General features: G+C 50.5%; 1 protein-coding gene across 1 annotated transcript; it reads right to left on the reverse strand.

The window, feature by feature from the left end:
- Positions 1–26,193, reverse strand: LDHB (lactate dehydrogenase B). The gene is made up of 8 exons (XM_055118481.1): positions 25,950–26,193; positions 22,401–22,535; positions 12,623–12,740; positions 10,951–11,124; positions 7,339–7,512; positions 5,795–5,912; positions 2,714–2,837; positions 1–372 (listed from the first exon to the last, which is right to left on the reverse strand). Exons 2-8 carry the CDS (start codon positions 22,527–22,529, stop codon positions 205–207), a joined length of 1,005 nt encoding a protein of 334 aa, XP_054974456.1. The 5' UTR covers positions 22,530–22,535; positions 25,950–26,193; the 3' UTR covers positions 1–204.

Consider the following 26,193-nt stretch of genomic DNA (forward strand, 5'->3'; position numbering starts at 1 on the left):
TACACTACAGTCATTAATTTATTATTTGTTCAAAGGCTCATACTGCAAGCACTAAGCCAGTGAGGGCTTTGACTTTGGGGTGCCCCCTTTTCACATGTTTAGGAAGATAAAAGCTGACTGAGATGCGTGTACACGGATGGAAACTAAGGGCGCCGAGTCCGTCACGGCGTCGCCTGCACATCCCTACAGCCTGGCAGCCCGCAGTCACAGGTCTTTGAGGTCCTTCTGGATGTTCCACAGGGTATCGGCGCTCTTCTTGAGCTGCGCGACCTCGTCATCCTTCAGCTTCTGGTTGATAACACTGGTCAGGCCGCGAGCATTCAGGATACAGGGAAGGCTGAGGAAGACCTCGTTCTCAATGCCGTACATGCCCTGCCAGACGAGAAAAGCCGAGATGGAGTCTGTGAGGCAGCCTCTGAACAGAAAGGGCGTCAGTAACCTGAGAAGCACAAACCCGTTCTCTAATTTTCTTCGTTTACGAGGAACCTATTACCCTAGACGTGTGCTCTGCTGTAGATGATTTCACACAGCCCGTCAAATATACAATGTCATTAAACTAGAAACGTAGAAGAAGGGTTTGTGCTGTTGTTTCGTCCTGATTGAACCCATGGTCTCACATGTGCAAGGCACAGTGTAAAATTTAAAATACACTCTTGAGGGGCTGGAGTGATAGCACAGCGGGTAGGGCGTTTGCCTTGTACGCGGCCAACCCGGGTTCGAATCCCAGCATCCCATATGGTCCCCTGATCACCAGCAGGGATAATTCCTGAGTGCATGAGCCAGGAATGACCCCTGTGCATTGCCGGGTGTGACCCAAAAAGCAAAAAAATAAAATAAAATAAAATAAAAAATAAAATAAAATAAAATACACTCTTGAATTTGCTGAGACAATACCTCTTCGGCTCAGATTCTTGAATAAAATATATGGTCAAAATAAGTCATACATAAATGTGGTTCCTAATGAGCTGTTGTCACATATAATCCCAAAGTCCTTAAAATTCCTTAATGGAAGAGGAAAGTTTGATAGTGGCTGATATTTAGTGCTAAAATAATATGGTCTTACTTTGTTTTTAATTGAATCACCGTAAGATACACACTTACAAAGTTGTTCATAATTAGGTTTCAGTCGTGCAATGTTCCAATACTCATCCCTTCACCAGTGTACATACAATTCCCACCACCAATGTCCCCAGTTTCCCTCCTACCAGCCCCCAGCCTGCATCTATGGCAGACACTTTTCTTTTTCTTCTTCTTTTCTCTCCCTCTCCTTCTCTCTCTCCCGACACACACTTATGGGCGCTATGGTTTGCAATAAAGGAACTGAAAAGTTATCATGTATATCCCTTTACCTATGTTAAGCACTCAATTCTTGTCCAGAGAGATCATATCATTTCCAACTATCATTGTCAGTGATCCCTTCTCTATCCTAATATTTGAAATAATATTTGAAAGCCATTCAATGGTGCAATTCCTGTAACATCCAAAAAAATTACTGAAAAAAAATTGTGTATTTCTCAAAACATTTTATCACTTTGTGTTAGTTACAGGGTCAGTGTTACTCTGTAATTAACTAGATTACTTATTTTATAAACAAGTTCCTATAATATATTCTTTAAGATTCTGGTTTTCAGTATTTTTATGCATGGACCAATGAAAATAAAAAAACTATGTATACTCCAAGACTCAATAATGATATATTTTTGCCACGTTTTAAAAATCTTTGCTATTAAGAAAGCTGATATTATGTTTATCCCCAAATGCTAGCTCTTTCATACTTGTGTTCTAATTAATCTATTGCATGCACCTCTTGCTTTTCCCTTCCTGACACTGACTTGTAGAAAACCAGACTTGGTTCCTAAGAAAATAGACACTGGTTTCTTTTAAAATAACCACAATCAGGCTGAATGTGTAACTCAGTGGGAGAACACATGCTTAACAGATTTCCGGAACTGGGTTTGATTCTTGCTACCAAAGAAACACAAAGATAAATCAATTTATTTTCTCTTTGGGGCCACATCTGACAGTTCTCAGAGCTTACTCCTGGCTGGGGCCCAGGGACACCATGGGGTGCCAGCATCAAGCCCGGACGGTCTGCATGCCAGGCAAATATCCTGCCTCTCTCTCTCTCTCTCTCTCCAGCCCTAGTGACAATCAATTTTATACAACTGTTCCCTGGTTTTGAATTAAACTACATTTGCTAAGCTAATGTGTTATCTATATCGAAGGCATTCTACAAGACCTTAAAATATAAATATTCTATTTATTCGAATGACAACTTGTCTTGAGGGTGTTGAATAAAATGCAGTTGATATTTAATTCGCTATATTCTACAAAGGAGAATTCTAAAAACTGATGGAATGTCTTGACCCCGACAAGCTTTGTGTCCTTAGCTGTCTGTCGCGAAGAAAGAAAAGTTTCCATAAAACACAAATAACCATGGGGCTGGAGCAATAGCACAGCGGGTAGGGTGTTTGCCTTGCATGCGGCCAACCCAGGTTCGATTCCCAGCATCTCATATGGTCCCCTGAGCACCGCCAGGAGTAATTCCTGAGTGCAGAGCCAGGAGTAACCCCTGTGCATCGCCAGGTGTGACCCAAAAAGAAAAAAAAAACACAAATAACGGTGAAATAAGGCTTTAATTTTCCTTCTCAAAGAATTGATTAATAGGATAGAAAAACTAGAAATCAATTCAATGTCAAGCGGTCTGCCTTACCTTCACCATTGTTGATACGGGGTGAATCCTGGAGAGATTTTTGAACATGGTTTCAATGAGATCAGCCACACTCAGTCCAATGGCCCAGTTGGTATATCCTTTCAGCTTGATGACCTCATAGGCACTAAGAAAAAGACCACGAGAGACGACACTGAAATCAGACTCTTTAGGACTGTCTCCTGCTCTCTTACTAATCTTCTCTGAGCACCTGGCAACTCTTGTCTCGGTGTCCTCTATGAGACTAACAATGGTTGATTCCTGTTACTAAGTGATGTGGACTACCTATAGGTACGATGACTAAAATTGTAGAATACATTGTTCACATTGAAAGGACAAAACATAGCTTGACTCTGAGGTTATACTTACCACTCTCACCTAAAATTCTTAGGCTACTTATTGACTTAGGAACAAAATAATGACTATATTTTTGCTGGTAATATTCTGAGAAAGAAACACCCACAAAGTCCCTAATAGCTGAGAGGTAGGAGAGCTAGACTCTTAGAAAACTGGACTTTAAGCCACTCTCAGTGACTGGAAGTTCCTGGATAGTCATGTGACCTAAGTGAGCCCTTGTTTTCTCATTCATGAAGTGAAAGAACTGTGTTCATTAAGACACTAAACACCCTTGGGGCTGGAGCTATAGCACAGCGGTTAGGGCGTTTGCCTTGCACTCGGCTGACCCGGGTTCGAATCCCAGCATCCCATATGGTCCCCTGAGCACCGCCAGTAAAAATTCCTGAGTGAAGAGCCAGCAGTAACCCCTGTGCATCACCAGGTGTGACCCAAAAAGAAAAAAAAAAGATACTAAACACCCTTTCAATTTTTTTTTAACTTCTCCAAATATGGGTCAAGTTCCAGGGGGGGAAAAATCCTTAAACATCACTTTATTCATTTCTCACTTAAAAAATGTACAAATGTAATTTTTAGGGCTGGAATAGTGCAGTGAGTAACATGTTTGTATGCACACACCTGACCTGGGTTTGATTCCTGACCCCTGACCCCCAGCATCCTATACTGTCCCCTGACTTATCACCTGCAATAATTCCTGAATGCACAGCCAGGAGTGACCCTTGACCATCGCTGGGTGTGACCCAAAAACTAAAAAAATTTTGAACATTTGAAAAATGCATTTTTTTTGGGGGGGGGACAGGAGTGATAGTACAGCAGATAAGGCATTTTGCCTAACCTGCTGCATTCCTGGATTTGATCCCGGCATCCCATGTGGTCCCAAAACTCTGCCAGGTGATTCCTGAGTGCAGAGCCAGGAGGAAGCCCTGAGCACAAAAGGGTGTGGTCCAAAACCAAACCCCAAATACGTATTTTTTTATTTGTTGCAGTGCCAGGGATAACATCTGCCTCCCACATACAAGGCAAATGCTCTCACGGAATCACTCCCTAGTCCTAAACTCAGAGTTTCAATTCTGTCTAGTGACCTATTAATTACTGGGGAATTCTCCTCAAACTGTAGGTGAACTTACTAGGTCATGTATGAAATTCACTAAGGCTTTTATTACTAGATGAATCATTTGGAGGATCATCATGATAGCCCTTGAAATATCATGACTGTCCAAACTGGCATATCGGATTTCTATATAGCATTACATAATGATCACCACCCAAAACTATAGTCTCCGTCACCAAGTGACCTCGTAACCAACTCTGCTCCAGTGACTTATCTGTCCCCAGCTCATTGTTCATTTGCTTTGATCTTTAACTTCCACATGTCAGTGAAATCATATAGTAAAAATTTAAATAAAAAGGATTCCATACCCAAGACAAGAGTTAATCTTACTACAATCCTCTGCAAATAACAGCTAACATTATTTGCTTATGAGTGGCCTGCATGCAGGATGTATACTTTTGCACAATGCATAGTAATCCTGTAACTTTTCAGTACAGAAAATGAAAATCAATTTAAAGATTAAATGCTTCAGGCCTGGAGCGATAGCACAGCAGGTAGGGCATTTGCCTTGCACGTGGCCAACCTGGGTTCGATACCTAGCATCCCATATGGTCCCCCGAACACCACCAGGAGTAATTCCTGAGTGCAAAGCCAGGAGTAATCCCTGAGCATCGCCAGGTGTGACCCAAAAAGCAAAAGCAAAAAAAAAAAAAAATAAATGCTTCAAGACTAGAGTGTTGGTGCTGAGATTTGAATCCACTATCTTGTCCCACCCACCCCCAACCCCAGAATATGCCTAGTGTGCTCTGATCCACAATGATGACTAAGTTTATGACTATAAACCGAGTATTATTCAATAAACTGAGTATTATGAAAAGAAAGATTGATTAGTAACCAAGAAAAGAAAAAAGAAGGGAAAGAGGGACTTAGAATATCCTTAACTAAAAAAAGTATTATTTTTCCATATAGCCAACCTTGTTTATTATTATTTCAGGGGTGTTGGAGGAGGCCCTACCCAGCGGCACTCAGGAGTACTCCTAGCTCTGTGCTCAGGACACAGGCGGCTGCGGGTTGAACCCAGGTTGGTCTGCACAGGGCCAGCACCTGAGGCCCTGCCCTGTGTCCAGCAGCCAGTGGCCAGCCTTCCTGGTCAAGGAGGCTATCGCAAAGGCCTTCTCAGGTGCTACTTCCGCGCCTGTCACCGAGAGCCTCTCTCAAAGAATTTTTTTAGAAACAAAATACTTGCTTTCCGTAAGGGGACAGGCTGGCACAGACGGTGTGACGGGCACAAGCCGGCCTGTTTGGGAAGGTAACGGCCGCACACTCACCGTCCAGAGAGGACCTCAGCAGGGTGCCAAGGAAGCCCCTGACGGTTTTGCAAAGATGAAACAAATCCCCGAACAGCAGGCCCTTTTCTCTGTTTTTTTCCTTTTTCCAGGTTTAGAGAAACTTTTCTTTCTTTCTTTTTAATTGAACCACCATGAGATACAGTTGCAAAGCTTTCATGCTTCAGCTTCAGTCGTATCATGATCGAACACCCACCCCATCCCTCCAGCACATTCTCCACCACCAATGTCCCCATTCCCCCCCCCCCCCCATCCCAGCCCTCCCCTGCCTCGATGGCAGGCAGTTTCCCCATCCTCTCTCTCTCCCTTTGGCCAGCCCTCTCTCGCGCTTACCTTTCCACCACCATCTTATGCACTTCCTTCCAATTTTCACTGTCGTGGTCTGTGCCCATGTCTGGGTTCAGTTCCTGGAGCGACACACCTGCCACGTTGACTCCACTCCACACGGCCACTGTCAAAGGAGAAAGGGTTGGCGCATTCCTGGCTGTGGTTTGCAGAATCCTTTCCTCTCGGTTCAGATTTTTGTGCACTGTCGGCCCGTTGCTCATCGATTTGCTCGAAGGGGCACCAGTAACGTCTCCATCGTGAGACTTGTTGTTACTGTTTTTGGCATATCGAATACTCTATGGGTAGCTAACCAGGCTCTGCCGTGTGGGCGGGACACTCTCGGCAGCTTGTCAGGCTCTCAGAGAGACACGGAAGAATCGAACCCAGGTCGGCCACGTGCAAGGCAAACGCCCTACCCGCTGTGCTATCCTTGGAAACTAGACTTAGTTATTTCAAGGTTTGGGTTAATCAGTCCATTCCTCCCTGTAAGCTGAGAGGTGTAATCGCTGTGTCCGCTGCAAGGGCCGGAGCCAAGACCAACAGAGACCGCGAGCACAGCTGTGCCCACATCTCGGTTTCTCGACACCGTGAGCCTGAGAGGAAAAGGGCTCATGGAGAAACACTCAGGCAGAGCCTGGTGCCCTTCCTGTGTCTGTTTGTTCAAGAATGCAAGAAAGGGTTCCAGAAGTGATAAGGCATGGGGGAAAACGGCACCAAAAACCAGCTGGGAGAGTGTGACTTGTCAAATCTGGACCAATGTTGTGGATCAGTGAATGTGAGAAAACATTTATAGAAAGAAATGAAAAATCTGCTTCTGTGTTGATATACACACATGACCAAATTTCTCTAAGGGCAAGAAAATGTTCTCTCCCAGAGCTGAGTACAACTAGGAAATGTAGAAAAATGATATAATTTGAATATTGCATTTAGCACTATCATAGCAAAAGTTTATTTTGCCAAGAATCATTAGTCGGGGACTGGAATGGTAGTCCCGTGAGTAGGTATTTGCCTTGCACACAGCAGGCCCAGCTTGGATTCTTGACACCCCAGGCGATACCCTGAGATCGTCCACGAGTCATCCCTGAGCATTGAGTCATCCCTGAGCATCGCCAGGTATGATACCAAAACAAACAATCAAAAGATTTTTTTAAAGAATCATTAATTGGGGCTGGAGCTATAGCACAGCAGATAGGGCGTTTGCCTTGCACGCAGCCGACCCAGGTTCGATTCCCAGCATCCCATAGGGTCTCCTGAGCACCACCAGGAGTAATTCCTGAGTGCAGAGCCAGGAGTAACCCCTGAGCATCACCAGGTGTTACCCCAAAGCCAGAAAAAAATAAAAAAGAATCATTAACCATTAAACTTAGCTCCCACAAATGATGAGGCATGAGGCATTCACCTAGTAAATCTACCAAGTGTCTCCCCATCACTTATCTGTACTGTAAAACATGTGATAATGTATCCAAGTGAAATTTTTAAAGAAACAAAAATTCACAGGGGTGAAAGGAATCCCATGAAGTACGGGGCTAAGTGGTCGTGTTTCTCCTCACCGCTCGAGTCGCCGTGTTCTCCCAGAATCCACCCGTGGCAGCTGCTGGGGTGGATGCCAAGCTTCTCGGCCATAAGGTAGCGAAATCGAGCCGAGTCCAGGTTGCAGCCGCTCCCGATCACGCGGTGCTTGGGCAGTCCACTCAGCTTCCAGGTCACGTATGTGAGGATGTCCACTGCAAGGGGCAGAGTGGCACAAGTAAGAACATCGCAAACGGTCCCCAGCCTTTTGGCAACTGGGTCTCCCTGGAGTTTCGTCCCCCTTCACTTTTTCCGTTCCCTGAGGAAACGGGTTCAGCGCGGTGTTAGTATGTTAACTTTTCATAGTGAGGAGAGACAGGATCTTTCGCTTTTGAGTCGAGTTGTGTGACTTCTTTACATAGTTTGGAAATGAACTGCTTGCTGGATGCAGGGTGTGCAGATTATCTTCTCCTAGTTAGTGGGGCTCCCCTCTTGATTTTGTTCTAGTTCTTTTCTCTGCGCAAAAGCGTTTTAGTGGAAAACAGTGACCAAAGCAAATAAGCCAGCAAAACACACCAATAGGTTGGATTCTACACAACATGGTAGCTGACAAAAGGCAAGGGGTGGGGGGCTGGAAAGATGGTGGGGGGAGTCTTACTGATCATGAGAGTCTATGCTCTTGAAATTTTACAATATTATATACCAGTGAGGTAAGTCAATAAAAACTGATTTTAAAAGTAAGTGAGATGAGGGGCTGGAGCGATAGCACAGAGGGGAGGGCATTTGTCTTGCACGCAGTCAACCTGGGTTCAATTCCCAGCATCCCATATGGTCCCTTGAGCACCATCAGGAGTAATTCCTGAGTGCAGAGCCAAGAGTAACCCCTGTGCAGTGCCGGGTGTGACCCAAAAAGCAAAAATAAAATAAAATAAGTGAGATGAGACAAGAAAAAAAATATGGAGAGAGAAGGTGGGTCACACTGACAGTGCTCAGAGTACTCCTGGTTCTGTGCTCAGGTGTAACTTTTGATTGTGCTGGGGACCACACATGGTGGAAGGGACTCGAATCTGGAACGGATACCAGAAAGGCAAGCATCTTACCTCCTGTACTTTCTCTTTCTTGTCCCCAGGAAAAAAATATTCAGACCTTTTTTTTTTTTTTACAAGCTCTTAATGTATTAAAATTTCCCCTTAGACCAAAGAGATAGTGCTGGGCTGAAGGCTTACCTTGCAAGCACCAACCCTGGACCACACAGTGTCCACCACAGTGTCCCCCAGAGAGGTGTGGTCTAAATCCCCCACTTCCAATATTTTTTTCCTTTTCTTTTTTGGTTTTAGGCACACACCTGGCAGTGGTCAAGGCTTACTCCTGGCTCTGTGCTCAGGGATCACTCCTGGCAGTGCTCGTGGGCCTTATACGCTGCCAGGGATCAAATCCAGGTCAGCTGTGTGCAAGGCGAGAGCCACATTTGTTGTGCTGAGACTATACTATCTCGTAGGCCCCCAATTTTTTTTTTTTTTTTTTGCTTTTTGGGTCACACCCAGCGATGCTCAGGGGTTACTCCTGGTTTTGCACTAAGGAATTGCTCCTGGCAGTGCTTGGGGAACCATATGGGATGCCGGGGATCGAACCCAGGTCGGCCGCGTGCAAGGCAAATGCCCTACCTGCTGTGCTATCGTGCTATTGCTCTGGCCCCCAACCCCCCAATTTTTTTATTATCTTATTTCCTCTTGCTTTATCTAAATCAATTTTTATCGATTTATGTAATATTTGAACATGTTACTTGCAGTTACCTTTGTGTATATGGAGAGGGAAAAAAATGGAATCAGATCACCACTTAAGTTCTTTTCCTTTCCAAACACTCCTGACTGGGAAGGACCATCATCATAAAGCAAAAGTCATTACTGATTGCCAAGATGAGCTACTCTACGCTTTTCTGGGCACATAGCATCTGTCTAGTACCCTAGTATGCTAACAGTTAAAATTCATTTTAGAGGGGGCATGATCAGCTTCTGGCAACATGGATTTAACAGGAGCAACTCCCTGGAGTTAGGACTTCGAAGCACAGATCTGGAGAGATAGTACAGCAGGAAGGGCACCTGCCTCACACGTGGCAGACCCAGGCTCGAACCCTGGCAACCACACATGGTCCCCTAAGCCCTGCCGGGAGTGACCCCTGAGTGCTGAGCTAGGAGTAAGTCCTGAGCACCATCAGCTGTGGACCCCAAAAACCAGCAAAACAGACTTGGAAGCCCTGCTTGGAGGTTGGACAGCCGGTACTGCCTGTAATTAGCGTCGGCCCCGGGTGCAGGAAGAGGTGGTCACTTCAGAGACTGACCGTGTCGAGCCTTCCCTACTTGTCACTAGACGAGATACTTTTTATAAGACCAGCCTTGATTTATCACCAGCCTTTTTATTTATTTACTTTTTGCTGTTGGGGGTCACACACGGCGATGCACAGGGTTTACTCCTGGCTCATGCACTCAGGAATCACTCCTGGCGGTGCTCAGGGGACCATATAGGATGCTGGGAATCGAACCCGGGTTGGCCACGTGCAAGGTAAACGCCCTACCCGCTGTGCTATTGCTCCAGCCCCCGAGATACTTTTTAGATGTAAATCTGAACTATTTAGTCCAATCCAGGATGGCAAAATAATATAAATAATAGTAAAATAATCTCTGTCCTTGCTGCTTCTCAACTCTTATTATTCTTTTCTTTTTTCTTTTTAATTTTTGGGTCACACCCGACAATGCACAGGCTTTGCGCTCAGGAATCACTCCTGGCGGTGCTCAAGGGACCATATGGGATGCTGGGAATCGAACCTGGGTCGGCCACGTGCAAGACAAATACCCTACCCGATATGCTATTGCTCCAGCCCCTCTAGAACATATTTGTTTGGGGAAAAAAGGTTTAAACATTTCTTAAAAACACTTGCTAGAGGGGCTGGAGTGATAGCACAGCGGGTAGGGCGTTTGCCTTGCACGTGGCCAACTCAGGTTCGATTCCCAGCATCCCATATGGTCCCCTGAGCACAGCCAGGGGTGATTCCTGAGTGCAGAGCCAGAGGTGACCCCTGAGCATCTCTGGGTGTGACCCAAAAAGCAAAAAAAAAAAAAAAAAAAACATTTGCTAGATGTTTCTGAAAACCTGAAACCACATTTAAATGCTTAGTAAGATATCCCCAGTAATCTTTAAGCAACATTTAAAAAGCTTTTAGACTGGGTAAAACAAACCCAGATGAAAACACAGATGACATCTCTTTATATAAAAACTCTTCTCACATTTTCAAGCACTTTGGCCTGGGACAGTGCCATTTAGCTTGCAAACATTTGCAAACAAACGGCCGAAGGCAGGACTAGTATCTCCTAGTGCACACACGAGCAGAGCACCTTAGGTTCAAAAAGCGAAAGAACGCAGCGGGAGAGACAGTATAGAGGTGCTCGCCTTGCATGCGGCTGACCCAGGTTCAATTCCTGTTTCCCCGAATAATCCTCGAGTCCCTCCAGAAGCGATCCTGGAGTGCTGAGCCCAGAGCAGGCCTGGAACACCATCGGGTGTGGCCCGCAAACAAAACCCACCAGACATAAATCAATAAAACCAGACCCCCTGAACACTGAGCTGACAAGACCTGGATGGAAGCAGTGGGCTGGTACCTGGGTTGGAGACGACGATGATGATGCAGTTCGGGCTGTACTTGACGATCTGAGGGATGATGAACTTGAAGACGTTGACATTCCTCTGCACCAGGTTGAGCCGGCTCTCTCCCTCCTGCTGGCGGACGCCAGCTGTGACCACCACGATCTTAGAGTTGGCCGTCACAGAGTAGTCTGAAAGGGGGGGGGGACACTCTTAGGACTGGCGGTCAGGTTTGATATGCCAGAAGTAGCACACCGCACTGTGAAGTATGACACAATCAGTCTCGGTCGAGAAAATATTTACACGTGAGGCTTCACTTGTAACAACATGTTAGTAATCGGGGCTGGAGCAATAGCACAGAGGGGAGGGCGTTTGCCTTGCACACGGCCAACCCGGGTTCGATTCCCAGCATCCCATATGGTCCTCTGAGCACCACCAGGGGTGATTCCTGAGTGCAGAGCCAGGAGTAACCTCTGTGCATTGCCAGGTGTGAAAAGAAAAGAAAAAAAAAAAAGAAAAAAAAAACCATGTTAGTCATCTCTTCTACAAGGACTTTCCGGCTCCAGGGTGAGACACAACAATCTTCACACGCTTTCTTCTAAGGGAAACTTTTTCGATTATTTTTAGCGAATGATTCATAACAAGAAAAATAAGATGAATTATTTAGGACCTGCTTATTGGGGCGGGCTTAATGATTAAATTTTAATCATTTCCATGATTAAAATGGGAAATAATAGTGGTAGGAATTACTGCAATGGTGGTGGGACTGGGGTAGGAATACTGAATGTAACGGATCATCAAGAATAACTGGATAAAAATAATTGAAAAACAGACATTCGTTTCCAACTCAGTATTTTAAGGTTAATTACTCACTCTCAAGGGGTTTCCTGGGAGAGCGTTTCCTTTTTGCCCCCAGGAAGTGTGTCCTTGCCAATAGCCAGGGCTCACAGCTGCGGTCAACTCCCTGCGTTCAACCCCCCCGACTTACACTTCTGACAGTCCCCAGGACTAGCTCAGCTGCCTTGAACCGGGCTCACGGGCTCTTCCTCCCTAGGTGGCCGGGAAGACGAACCACGTGCATTTCAGTGCCCCGAAAGTCAAGAACCCAATGAACTGAGGCTGGGGCTAGTGTGGCACTGGGAGGACTTAGCGCAGAGACCCCCATTTCTGTATCGGATTGCCCCATAAATGTGCCACCCACAGCGCCAGTCAGTTAGGATACAGATTCATTTAGCTTCCTGAAGGCGCTCATTTTAGAAGGCACAAACACCTTCTCATTCCGGGCCAAGCGATAGTACAGCGGGGAGGGCAGTTGCCTTGCATGTTGCTGACCCGGGTTCGACCCCCGGCATCCCATAGGGTCCCCCGAGCACGGCCAGGAGTGATTCCTGAGTGCAGAGCCAGGAGTAACCCAACCCCTGAGCATCGCCAGGTGTGACCCAAAAAGCAAGAATAAAAAAAAAAACAACTCCTCATTCCTTGTTTCGGATATGTGAAATTTTCTCCAATGTTCTACACAAAATGTGTGAAAGGCATGTGGGGGAGAGCTTGAACAGCTCACAGGAGTGTCTATGTTCAAAGACTTGGCCTGAGGAACAGCCCACACAGGATTCACCGGGATGGAGGGGAACTTCCTCTCAGGGTGGACACGCCCATTTCCCCCCTCTCGGCCCATCGGGCATGAGGTACCTTTGTCGGCCACGATCTTAGGGGTCTGAAGAAACAGGCTCCCGTGCTGCAGATCCATCATTTCCCCTTTGAGTTTATCCTCCAGGACATCCACCAGGGCGAGCTCATCTGCCAGAGACTGCGGGTGCAAGAACACGGGAGTTAAGGCCCACGGCCGTGGACAGCCTTCCCGCCCCTCAGGCCCGAAGTTGAACACCCGCAAGGATTTTACCGTGGAATTAGATGTGGTCCTTTAAAACAATTCCACAGTGAAATGCACCTAGTCAAAACCCTGAACGTGGGGCTGGAGTGATAGCACAGCGGGTAGGGCGTTTGCCTCACACATGGGAGACCCAGGTGATTCCAGCATCCCATATGGTATCCCGAGCACCACCAGGAGTAATTCCTGAGAGCATGAACCAGGAGTAACCCCTGAGCAGCATCGCTGGGTGTAAACCAAAAAGAAAAAAAAAAAAACACTGAACATTGCGGCTGGAGTAATAGCACGTGGGGAGGGTGCTGGCCTTGCATGCCGTTAACCCGGGTTGGATCCCAGACACCTTATACAGTCCCTATAGCCCCACCAGGAGTGATCCCTGAGCACAGAGTCAAGGGGTAAGACTTAAGCACGACCAGATGTGGCCCCCCAAATAAAACTTAGTGTCATTTCATACTGTTCAATAATCTGTATAATGACCATATTTGATACTCATAGTATTAATGTCACTGTGCCCGCATGGCAGAGCCTGGCAAGCTCCCCGTGGCGTATTCGATAAGCCAAAAGCAGTAGCAATAACAGGTCTCATTCTCCGGACCCTGAAAGAGCCTCCAATCGTTGAGAAAGACGAGTAAGGAGAGGCTGCTAAAATCTCAGAGCTCGGACGAATGGAGACCTTCCTGGCGCCCACTCGAGTAAACCGATGAACAACGGGGTGACAGTGATACAGTGGATGTCACTGTGCAGAGGATGATGGTTCAGAGTGTCACGTTCTAGTCCTCAACTAAGTTTTAAATAGCATGATGCCAATTCCCCTGAGAACAAACAGGTAGACTGAGGCAGGAGAGAACGCGGCAGGTGAGGTGCTGTCCTGCCTGCGGCCTATCCGGCTTTGAACCCAGCCCCACAGAAGGCCCCCGAGCCCCGCCTGGTGTCCTTCTTGATTGCAGAGCCAGGAAGGGACCCTGGAGCACCGCCAGGTACACCCCCAATCCCACCCCTCCATCCCCCAAAATCAGTCTGTCCGAGAGACAGCCCCATAGGCAAGGCCACGCTGGACTTAACCCCAGCACCCCTCAGCACAGAGCCAGGGAACCCCCGCGAAACTAGAACAAAGGATCTGAAAAATGTAGATGACAGAGACGTCTGATGCCACCTCCCTGTCCCCCTCCCTCCCTCCCCCCCCCCCCTTGCAGGTCTCAGAGGTTTCCTCCTTCACTGCGGGTGGCGGTGTGGGGACCCTCAGCCCAACCCAGACCACCCCGGGCAGGTCACCCCCCGCCCCCCACCAGAGCGTCTGCAGTGCAGACTGCAGTCCAATCACCCGGGGTCTGAGTGGGAGCACGGGGCATGTGAGAACAGACTCGGGGGCTGCGCGTGCCAGGAGTGGGAGCGCATAGTTGGTACGTAAGGCCGCGGCCCTGACGCCAGCACTGCCTGTTCTCCCGAGCGCCCCCACGCGCTGCGGGGTGTGCCCACCCCCGGTGGAGCCTGAAACCCTGGTTGAATCTTCAATTGTTTTTTAGTTTACTCTGGCTCGAGGCTCAACAGTCCCTCCTGGCACGACTCGGAGGCCAGATGAGGTGCAGGGACCTGAACCCGCGTGCAAGGCAAGCGCCCTGCCGGCCGGCCGCCACTGTAGCCCCTTGGCATCGTGGATCCGTCAGGCTGGCATCCTTCATGGTGGTGCAACAAGAGGGGACTAGGATGGGCTGGGGGTTCCCATGCTCCTACGCTCTCCATACACGAAGAATTCAAACTCACCCAGCCCCGATGTGCTTATTCCCACTCCCAACGGCCTCCTCCCACCCCAAAGTCCGTACCGATAAAGAAACGGCCTTTATCTAGTCAACAGACGTTCCAGAACACAGGTGTTCTAAGCCAAATATTTTACACGTCTGTGAGTTTCCTATGTGACTAGTGGGCGGAAGAAAGCTCTGATTCTTTCTAAAGAGAAGGGGCCCGGGTGGATCTGAACACACATCCCCACCGCCTTTCCGGTTTGCAGGCTGCAAGCTCACGGAAATCCGAGACTGGCAACTCCGGCAAAGCGGAGTCCTTGGGTCCCTGCCTTTGCTGTTGTTAGGACATTTCGCCAAAGTTGTTCATGGTGAGTCGATACTGGAGCACAGTTAAAAATGCAAAAGGGGGGGCTGGAGCGATAGCACAGCGGGTAAAGCATTAGCCTTGCAGGCGGCCAACCCGGGTTCGATTCCGAGCATCCCCTATGGTCCCCCAAGCACCGTCAGGAGTAATTCCTGAGTGCAGAGCCAGGAGTAACCCCCATGAATTGCTGGGTGTAACCCAAAAAGAAAAAAAGAAGAAAAAAAAAGCAAAAGGGGGTTGATGCAGGAAAGGTCAGGTAGCCGATGTCCAGGAAGTGCTTTCAAGGGCGAGGGGGGAACCTGAAAGGCCCATAGTGGACCTGGAGAAGTCGGGAGGGATCTGGCCAGCAGAGGGAGATGCAGAGGTGAGGCTGTGACCTACTTTCTAGAGCTGCAGCAGCTGGCAGCTTGCAGAGGGTCTCAGAGTCTAGCTTCCGAGTAAACTCTCCCTTGAACTTCTGAAATGACTAAATGACTCTTTCTGTGAGATGGGGTGTAGATAATGACTATTTTCTCATTCCACGAACACCAAATATGACCATTTCCTTCCTTCCTTCCTTCCTTCCTTCCTTCCTTCCTTCCTTCCTTCCTTCCTTCCTTCCTTCCTTCCTTCCTTCCTTTCTTCCTTCTTCCCTCCCTTCCTCTCTTCCTTCCCTTCCTCTCTTCCTTCCTTCTTTCCTCCCTTCTTTCCCTTCCTTTCTTCCTTCCTTCCCTCCCTCCCTCCCTCCCTCCCTCCCTCCTTCCTTCCTTCCTTCCTTCCTTCCTCCCTCCCTCCCTCCCTCCCTCCCTCCCTCCCCCCCTCCCTCCCTCCCTCCCTCTTGGGTCCAGTGATAGGGTTGACTCCTGGCTCTGTACTCAGGAATTAATCCTGGCAGTGCGCAGGGGAGCACATGGGGTGCCGGGGATCAAACCCGGATCGACCGCCGACAAGGCAAGCACCCTACCCGCTACTGCTCCAGCCCCCTATTTTCATCCACTTTATCTTCACAAGTCGCAACAATTCTCAAAGAGTTTTGCTCCTCAGCAGCCCCCGACATCATCACTGCACTCATTTGAGTCGCGCCTGCCCTCCATGAATTCAATTCCATTCTGTCTCTTTTGTTGGGCTCTTAAGTTTGTCCTTTGGGTCACCCCAGAGATGTCCTGGAGAGGCACGCGGTGCCGGGGACTGAACCCAGGCCTCCCATGGACAAGGGCCGGCCGCCCCGTGAGCGATCCTCCCAGCCTGATGTAATCTGTGTTAATAATAGCCGTGACCTTCTGTCCAGGAACCGAGTCCTGGGAAGGCGGCTCTTCTTTTAGTAACATCACATGCGTGCTTCAGCCGACACAGCCAAACAATTTGGGGCTGAGCAGAAAAGGATGTCACAGGCTCGCGGATCTTCTCTTTTGTCCCAGCAGGTGGAGGGCACTGACTGTGCCAGGCACACTCAGCTGGCACGGAAGGAAGAGATCCAGCACTCAAAAAAAAACAAAAACAAAAAACAAGGGGCTGGAGCAACAGCACAATGGAGAGGGCGTTTGCCTTGCATGCAGCAGACCTGGGTTCGATTCCCAGCATCCCATAGGGTCCCTCGAGCACTGCCAGGAGTAATTCCTGAGCACAGAGCCAGGAGGAACCCCTGTGCATTGCCAGGTGTGACTCAAAAAGCAAAAATAGGGGCCGGAGCGATAGCACAGCGGGGAGGGCGTTTGCCTTGCACGCGGCCGACCCGGGTTCGATCCCCGGCATCCCATATGGTCCCCCAAGCACCGCCAGGAGTAATTCCTGAGTGCAGAGCCAGGAGTAACCCCTGAGCATCGCTGGGTGTGACCCAAAAAGCAAAAAAAAAAAAAAAAAAGCAAAAAATATATATATATATTAACCAATAAAATTTTTTTTTTTTTTTTTTTTTTTTTTTTTTTTGCTTTTTGGGTCACACCTGGCGATGCACAGGGGTTACTCCTGGCTCATGTACTCAGGAATTACCCCTGGCGGTGCTCAGGGGACCATATGGGATGCTGGGAATCGAACCCGGGTCGGCTGCGTGCAAGGCAAACGCCCTACCCGCTGTGCTATTGCTCCAGCCCCTAACCAATAAAATTTTTAAAAAAAGCGAACAAAAAACCGAGTGCTGAATTTAGCTGCCGAAGCCGCACCAAGAGTGGAGGCAAAGGCACTGGCGCTGCTTGACTGGAATAAACTTTCCTCCGCAAGCCACATATTGAATTTGCCATAGATATATATTTTTCTTTTCAGCTATAAATAGATCGAGTGACTTGCAGCAGCAAGGTAATATTATGGACAAGGTCATTTCGGAAGTCAGCATGATAGCGGAAAACTTGCTCAACAAACAATCACAAGGATCTGGTAAATCTCAAGCTCCAGGTGGGTAACCAGAAATAACCACACTCAGCCCCTCATTCCTTGGCACCGAGAAACAACTGTCACCCAGCCTTCCGGGTTCGCACGGCTGCATTATTTTCTACCCCCAACGTTTCATCTGCATTGAAATTCTGTGGGAGGGAAAAGAACTTCCTCTTAATCGCTCGTGGAAAAAAAAAGAAAAAGAACAACCATTATTTGTTTAGGCAACAATTGTGCTTTTTAGAAACCAATGGCTCTTCCTGCCCACCTCCGAGACAGCCGCGCCAAAGCCGGGCCCAGGGTTTCGCCGCCAGCATCGGGAGAACAGCAGAGCGAGAGCAGCTCGGGTCTGTTTCGGGGGTTGAATCTATTTATTTTTGTACAAATACCACATGGAAGCCAGCTCAAAAAGGCACCACAAAAATAAAAAATATTTAAAAAAAAAAGGCTCTGCAGTCTGTCAGGCCGCTGCTCCTTGCATTGTGGCTTCTGCCGCGTCTGCAGAGCAGGACAGACTCTGCAAGGACAGACGCCGGGTGCAGAGGCTCGGGGTTCTGATAAACCTGCGGGGCAGCGCTGCCCAGCCCTGATAAGAGAAGGCGCTGGGCAGCTAAAACGCAGGGCCTGGGACCGTTTCCTTAGCGGGGAGGGTCACGCTGGGCGCCAGGAGCCAGGGGGAAGGAAACGGCATCATGACAATCTGAGGAACGCTGGTCCCAAATCCGGGAGCACTGGGTCACGAGCACGCTCAAAAACCTTGGGCTGGATAGAGACGAAACGAAGGGAAGGGGCGATTTCGGCTTGGGAGTGTTGGAGACGCAGGAGGTGGGTGCGGGGCCCCAGGGCAGAGCAATCCAGGCTGCAGGGCGGTCAAGCACGGGACCGGGCAGGGATATATGAACCTGGGTTTGGCAAAAGGCGGGCGGAAGCGCTCGGCGAGTGGCGCCCCCTACAGGCAGGGACCGAGTCTGCACCTTCAGCCCTGGGCTCTCTGTGACCCGGGTCCGGCTCTCTGGAAGGGGGCTGTGGCTTCTAGAAAAGCGCTCTCTGCTGTGCAAGGGCCACGGGGCAGGCTCGAGGGGCCGGAGCACTGCACGCGGGAGCCCACCCTAAGCCAGAGCCCAGGCCGGGTGCCAACACTGCCCCCGGGGGTAAAATAAACGCATGCCGGGAGGGCAGAGGGCAGGGAGCAGAGGACGTCTGTGGTGCTGATGGGCACGGGGTCAGCCTCACCCGAGGGTGCAGGTGTGCCACCCACTCCCCCACACCTCGCCCCGGCGTCACCCACTTTCTGGGGCCACAAGCACAAGTGGTCCCGCCCCAGCGGTGACATCTGTCACTGCTCAGTGGCTCCGAGGTTGTGTTTGGTAACTGAGTCGGAGGATAGAAGCGCTATACAGCGACCGGGAGGGGCACCCGGGGAGAGGAGGGGAGGCAGAGGGGGGAGAGCAGTCCCAAAAGGCCGTCCTGTCCTGTTCTCCGTCCTGTGGACCCCTGGCCCCTCCTACCCCTTAGGAACCAGCCCGAAGCTCTTGATCAATTAATTTCTTGTAGGTTTGCTCTGGGTTTGGGGCCACGTCTGCTGTGCTCGGGGGTCACGCCAGGCAGTTCCTGAGGACCCAGCGTGAGCCGAGGGTGAACTACGGTGGGCATGTCCAGGGCGGCACCCACCCCACCTGCACCTGTGCTGAGCTCTCTCTGGCCCCCCCCTCACCCGTCACGGGACTAAAACACTCGCGCTGAGGGTCTTTAAACAACACAATCATTTCTTCACGGCCGGCCCGGGGCAAGCGTCTTCCCGGGTTAGCATGCTGCTCTCGCCAGCTCTTGAGTGGAACCAAAGTATTCTGTAACTGCAGATACGGTCTCAGTTGAATTATTTACCAGGAGGTTCTCAATTTAGGCTTAAAACCACCCTTAGGCCGGTTCCTTTTAGAATTATGGTTATCACCCCTACAACTTCCGGAAAAGTCCTAATTTTGAGATTAGCCAAAGGCAAGAAAAATCTCTAGCTAGTGTTTCATGAATATCTTCTATTCTTAACTACTTAGATACTTGCACAGAGTGAAAAGAAACTAGAGGATCACTACAGTTAAGAGCTCGGGGTTCCAGGGGCCGGGGTCGGAGCCTCTGCGCCAAGCACATAGTTTACAGCAGGCCTTGGGTTCATCCTTAGCACCCCCGAGACCCGCTACAATGAGCTCGGACCCTGGTTCGGCATCCAGCTCCCTCACTGGTGGCGGTGTAACTCTGACTTGGCCACCAGCCTCCCAAAGCCTCTGCGACCGCACCAGTTCCAGTTCCAGAGGCCGTGGCGAATGAAGGTGTTGGGGAGAGACACTTCACACATGCCACACAGTCCCTGCTTTCCAACATATGTGAGCCTGAGGGGCTGGAGCGATAGCTCGGCGGGTAGGGTGTTTGCCTTGCATGCGGCTGACCCGGGTTCGATTCCCAGCAGCCTTTATGGTCCCTCGAGCACCACCAAGAGTAATTCCTGAGTGCAGAGCCAGGAGTAACCCCTGTGCAACGCTGGGTGTGACCCAAAAGGGGAGAAAAAAAAAAGTGAGCCTGAAGGTTTTCTCCTTACCTGCCTGTATAGCAAGCCCCACTTGGAGATTCTTTAAATTCCCTGAAACCTAGCAGACAGCTCTCCTGAATGACAAGCACCTACTAAGTTAAAACCAGCCAAATAAAAAAAGCAAAGGAATCAAACTTTCACTGAGCATGCTACATATTTCAGTCGATTTCTTCAGTAAGATTCTCTCAGTAGGACTGGAGTTAGCTCAATGGGCTGGGGGAAGGGTACCTGGTCTTGGAAGGCAGAGTACCCCAAACACAGCGAGGTGTGACCCCGGAGCACAATGCCAGCAATAACCTGTGAGCATCACCGGGTGTGGCCCAAAAGCCAAGACACCCCCAACCAAAAAATACATGTGTATGTATAGCATAACATACGTATGTTATATAATATATATATATAGTGTGTGTATATATTGTAGCACTGTCACTGTCGTCCCGTTGTTCATCGATTTGCTCGAGCGGGCACCAGTAACATCTCCATTGTGAGACTTGTTGTGACTGTTTTTGGCATATCGAATATGCCACGGGGAGCTTGCCAGGCTCTGCCATGAGGACGGGATAGTCTCGGTAGCTTGCCGGGCTCTCCGAGAGGGGCGGAGGAATCAAACCCGGGTCAGCCGCGTGCAAGGCAAATGCCCTACCCTGCTGTGCTATCGCTCCAGCCCATAATTATATTATATTATAATATATATTATAATCATTGTGTATATATAATATATATTATCATCTTTTTTCAATGAAGACACAGAGTCTGTTCAAATTTAAACTGTGCAAACAGTCCTTGCCTCAGCGGCTTAGCGGCCCTCAGGCTATGACACAAAGGTCCAGTGAGCCTCAGTAATGCCAGCGGCCTTCTGCAGGGAAGGCAGCCTACTTCAGTTAGTATTTTTTTTTTTTAATGAAACACCATGACATAGAATTACAGACTTACACACTTTCTTGATTACATTTCAGTCGTATAATGGTCAAATACCCATCCCCTCCACCAGTGCCCATTCTCCGCCACCAATGTTCCCAGTCTCCTCTCCCTCCCTCCCTCCCTCTCTCTCTCTCTCTCCCTCTCTCTCTCTCTCTCTCTCTCCCTCTCTCTCTCTCTCTCTCTCTCTCTCTCTCTCTCTCTCTCTCTCTCTCTCTCTCTCTCTCTCTCTCTCTCTCTCTCTCTACCTCTCCCTCTCCCTCTCTCTCTCTCTCTCTCTCCCCCTCTCCTTTTGGGTGTTATGGTTTGCAATCCAGATACTATGTGACCATCATCTTCGGTCTGTAGTCTACTTTCAGCGCACATCTCCCATCCCGAGCGAGGCCTCCAAGCACCCTTTCGGGGTCCCTTCTCCACCCCAGCTAAGGCGGCCTGCTTTAGGGCAGCCCCAGAAAGAACGGGGAGTCGATTCCGGGAAGTAACTAAGGAAAGGGCTCTTTGCTCAGAAGTCCTTAGCGACTCGGGGAAGCTGCCCTGGTCTGAGCTGCCGAGGATGCTGGCGCCCAGCCAGTCTGTGGAGCAACATGCGGGAAATACAGCCGGGAGGAATGAAAGCGCGGAGAGTGCAAGGTGAAACCTCGTGCTTATGTAAGCACACGTCCTGCTCTTTGTTTCCGTGTCCTCAAAAGGCCACTGGGCAGGTTTATTCTAAGGGACCTCAGCGGTGGAGAAATCTCGCCGTCCCCTGTTGGACCAGACGCGTCCAGCAGCGAGGCAAGTTGAAGGAACAGCATGGCCACGGGCAGCGAGGGCATGACATCGTGCAGTCATAACCCCGCCCAGTAACTTAACCTGAACGGAGTACAAGGAAACATTGCACAAGAGAAATCAAGGCACATTCTCCGGAACCTGAGAAGGACCGGACCAAAACATCCAAGGCACGCTGCAAAGAAAAGCTGAGTGAGTGCGCCTGGTTAATGAGGAACTTACGTGAGCTTGGATTGGCGCAGGAACTGCAATTGAGAGGGCAGTTGGAGAATTTCAAATCTAGGCAGCGTAAGGTAGGAGAATATTCAACGAATATTCAACGAATGCCAAATTCCTCCAGGATGTTAATTCTTGCAGCCCTCCCGGGAGGGGAGAACCTTGACTCAAATTCACATATTTCAATGTGAGGTGTCCTAGGGAACCTTTATAGGCAATAAAATCATTCTGGAGGCTGGAGCGATAGCACAGCAGGTAGGGCGTTTGCCTTGCACGTGGCCGACCCGGGTTCAATTCCCAGCATCCCATATGGTCCCCTGAGCACCGCCAGGAGTCATTCCTGAGTGCAGAGCCAGGAGTAACTCCTGAACATCGCTGGATGTCGTCCCCCCCCCCAAAAAAAAAGTCATTCTGGAGGGCTGGAGAGATAGTACATGAGGTGAGGTGCTTGCCTGGCACAGAGCCAACCTGGGCTTAATCTCAGGCACCCCACATGGTACCCCAGTACTGCCAGGAGGGAACCCAGAGTCCAGGGCCAGATACGAGCCCTGAGCACAGCCAGGTATGGCCCCCAGACAAAACAAACACTCATTCCACGCTGAAAGAGACTGGGCCAGGCTGCCGCCGCAGGCGTTCTGGAAACTTACCTTCCCCAGAATGCTGATGGCACACGCCATCCCCACCTGCCCCACGCCCACGACAGTGATCTTATTGTTCGGGATCGAAGCATCCTCCTTTGCAACGGGAGCGATCAGCTTTTCCTTCAGGGTTGCCATCGTGCACTGCAAGAAAAGAATCAAAACATTATACAGAGCTGGAGCACGCGATGTCATGTGGAGCCATGCTACCCGCTCGATGGAGAATTTCACCCAGACGGTATTTCCATGGGCCCCATCCTAATTGGGCTCGCGGGCTGGGTAGTACAGTGGGTGCTTTGCCTTGCATGTGGAGACCCAGGCTCAGCCCCGAGCACCCATTTATGCTCCTTCAAGACCCACCAGAAGTGACCCCTACACACAGAGCCGGGAATAAACTGGGAACACCACCGGATGTGACCGGATTGGAAGGAAGGAAAGGGGGAAAGGATATTTTCTTTTCATCCTATAATTCCAAGTTAGCATTTAGCAAATTTTATGAGGCCAGACAGATAGTTCAGCTGGTAAGTCAATTGCCTTGCACACAGCCGACCCGGGTTTGATCCCCGACATCCCATAGGGTCCCCCTAGCACGCCAGGACAGATTCCCAAGGGCAGAGCCGGGAGTGACCCCTGAGCACCACTGGGCAGGTGTTGACCAAGAAAAAACAAACCAAAAAAAAAGTTTATTTTGAAGATTTATATCTTCTAACTACAAGCCATAATAAAAGCATTTAAATTAGCCTCTTTTCTGTCTCCCCTTAACCCCAGAATTTATATGAGTCTGTAAACTGAGTTAGAGAGGGCGCAGTAAAACTTTTTTCTTTTCACTGCTGGGAATTGAACCCAAGGCCTCACACACGGGTAACAAGTTCTGTTCCCAGGACTAACCCATATTTAAGTTAATTTTAAAGAATAGATTGTCAGTGATGAATATAATTTCTACTCCTAAAGCTTATTATTATTCCTGGAAGATGAGGTCTAACTGGTTTTTCTTTCAAAGTCCCATTTAAAGCAAGCCACAGTGTCATTGGACAGACACAATATTTACTTAATAAGTAGTGACCAAAAAAAATGATGCATATTTATCTGCACAATCTTCAGACTATTATCCTGAATCCTTTAATTGCACCATAGGCCTTTGTAGAAAGGTGAATCAATGCCTGATAGCTTTTACTCTTGGGGCTCACATGAGCAGCATTTGACTCAGTTTCTTCTCAACTTATTAAAATATTTTAATAAAAAAAATTGAAAACTGAAAAAATTCTATGTAGTACTGTAAAACTTCTATGGCAAAATATGCTGAAATATACCAACCTCTCAGCAATTTGGTATGAAACTATATTGACTGCCCTGCTTTCATATAGATAGATTACAAACAAGCTCTTCCTTCGTAATTATTATTCAAATTGCAGCCCACTCTGTTATTGGCTATTCCAGGAGACCACTGACCCCACCAGCACCCCCCACAGACTGTTTCCTTGCTCAGCTACAGTGACATAAGTAACCAAACCTAGTTTGGTAATTGTATATGTTCAAAGTAGGCTCCCGAGTTGGAACAAGCACTTGAATGTAGAGACAACCGTGCAACTATTTGAATCTCCCAACTACTTTTCACACATGCCCACAAAACCACCTATTTGCCCCCCAATCTGTAGGGATGAAGTCGAGATCATGGTGCACTTGTGGTGTTCTGCAGATGCTAAAGAAAAATTCCTATGGCGCTACAGAGATGGCTAAGCCGGTTCAACACAGGCTTCGCAGAGGTCCGGGTTCTGTCCTTGAGCTCGGAGCCAGGTGTTGTCCCAACAACCAGCCCCAACACACACACACACACACACACACACACACACACGGAAAATGCATGAGATCACGCAGTTGCCTCTGCAAAAAGCCTTTACAACCAAATCCACACATCTTGCTGGAACAATCAAGGCCCCAGCATCAGCAATGCAGCTTTCCTTCCTCCAGTGTTAGCTGCTTTAGGAGCCCTGAAACGTGTAGGAGTCCCAGAATGCAGCACTAAAAGGAAGTGTTGTTAGGGAAACACGGGCTCCGAGGAGCTCCACGTAGTCCCTGTCAACTCACTCTGAGCCTCTCCAAAGGACAATCCAGAAGGCGGAGCCCCCACCCCCACCCCCAGCGGACCTGCTCCTCCTGACAACTTTCCTTACAAGGTTCTTTTCGTAAAATCTGCGGACGCGCCATGAAGAGGGGGGGTGTGGGAGGGGGGAAAGAATGACCTGGGAGGTGGAGGGGGCGGAGAGCACGCGGCCGACCAGTTCGATCCCGGACACTGCGATTTGGTCCCCAGGAGTGACCCCTATCTGCAGAAGAGCACCGTTGGGTGTGCCCATCCCCCCGCGAAAGGATGCGGCGGGGGCGGAAATTCTTCGGATTCTCGGTCCTTTAAACACCTTCCATAAGCTGCTGGAAACGTGTCTGCAGATCCGCTCTGCAGAGACCACTCGGCCTCCCCACCCCCACCCCCACCCCCAGGGAAAGGTCCTGCGTCGCAATCGACTTCCTCCTCCCGGCCAGCGCCCCTCCCCCGCAGGAGAGGTCACGCGCCGGGACCCAAGCGGGGGGTCAGTGCGCCTCCCAAGACCCCCGCGGGGTAGCTACGCCCCGGACACACGTGCGGGGGTCAGTGCGTCCTCCGGATCCGTGCACGGGTTAGTGCGTCCCCGGGATCCATGCGGGAGTCAGCGCGCTCCCCAGGTCTGTGTGGAGGTCGCTCCGTCCCCGGGATCCATGCGGGGGTCAGTGCGCGTCCCCGGAATCCGTGCGGGGGTCAGTGCGCCCCCGGGATCCAAGCGGGAATCAGCGCGCCCCCCAGATCCGTGTGGGGGTCGCTCCGTCCCCGGGATCCGTGCGGGGCCAGTGCGCGTCCCCGGGATCCGTGGGGGGGATCGCTGCGTCCCGGGGCCCCGCTGCTCCCGGGCAGCGCTGCGAGCCCCAGGGCACCCCAAGAGCTCCCAGGAGAAGGCCCCGGGGGAAGGCGCCGGGCCTCCGTTCCCCGCGCGCCAGCCGCAGCTGCAAAGCAAACAAAAGCGCCCGGAGCATCACGGAAACAAGGTCGGCAAAGAACCAGCCCCGAGGTGGAAGGCGGGGACCGCGGGGTGCTAGGCCCGAGCGGGCAGGGGTCAGCCCCAGGCCCCGATGCACCCGCCCGCGCATCCCCCCGGCTCCCTCCTCTGGGCCCGGGGCCTCAGGCACGTGTCCCGGCCACCTCCAGCCGGCCAAGGACGCGCCGCCCCGGGCTCCGCTGCAAATGCAACAAGTTTCCCCCCGCAAAGTCACGGGCTGCAGGCGAGCCCCGCGGCGCCGGGGCGCGGGGCAAACGCCCGGACCCGGCACCCCGCAGCGCCCCCGAGCCCGGGGGCCCCCTCCAGCGGCCGCCCACCCCGCGCGAGGCGCCCGAGCCGCGGCAGGGATGCTCGGGAGCAAAGGTCCCGGCGGGCGGAGGCCCTTCCCCGGCCCGCATCCCCCTCTCTCCGATCCCCGGGGGGCCGCCCCCCGCGCGTGCCCGGGGACCCCGGGAGCCGAGCCGAGACCTACCGGCGCGGAGCAGCGGGGCCGGAGACAATGTCAGGCGCGTCTGGCGCGGGGCTCGGGGGCGCTGCAGGGGGCGGGCCGGGCCGGGCCGCCGCGGCGCTTCCGCTATTGTGATTGGAAACCCGGGCCCCGCCCGCCCCGCCCCTGCGCTCGCTCAATCCCCGCCAAGGACGCGGGCTCGGGCGCGCGCGCCGCCCCGGGGTCACCTTCGGGGGGGCCCGCACCCCCGCATCCCGGCTTCCACTCC

Source organism: Sorex araneus, chromosome 10 (assembly GCF_027595985.1).
Source record: "Sorex araneus isolate mSorAra2 chromosome 10, mSorAra2.pri, whole genome shotgun sequence".
In the NCBI taxonomy this organism is placed as follows: Eukaryota; Metazoa; Chordata; class Mammalia; order Eulipotyphla; family Soricidae; genus Sorex; species Sorex araneus.

Bases quoted from the DNA above. Each gene is read 5' to 3' on its own strand.
- LDHB (XM_055118481.1), bottom strand. From the start codon at position 22,529: ATGGCAACCCTGAAGGAAAAGCTGATCGCTCCCGTTGCAAAGGAGGAT. The intron at 5,913-7,338 runs GTGAGGAGAAAC...CTCCTTTGACAG, and splicing joins AGAACACGGCGACTCGAGCG to TGGCCGTGTGGAGTGGAGTC. The intron at 2,838-5,794 runs GTAAGCGCGAGA...TCTTTTTCTTAG, and splicing joins CATAAGATGGTGGTGGAAAG to TGCCTATGAGGTCATCAAGC.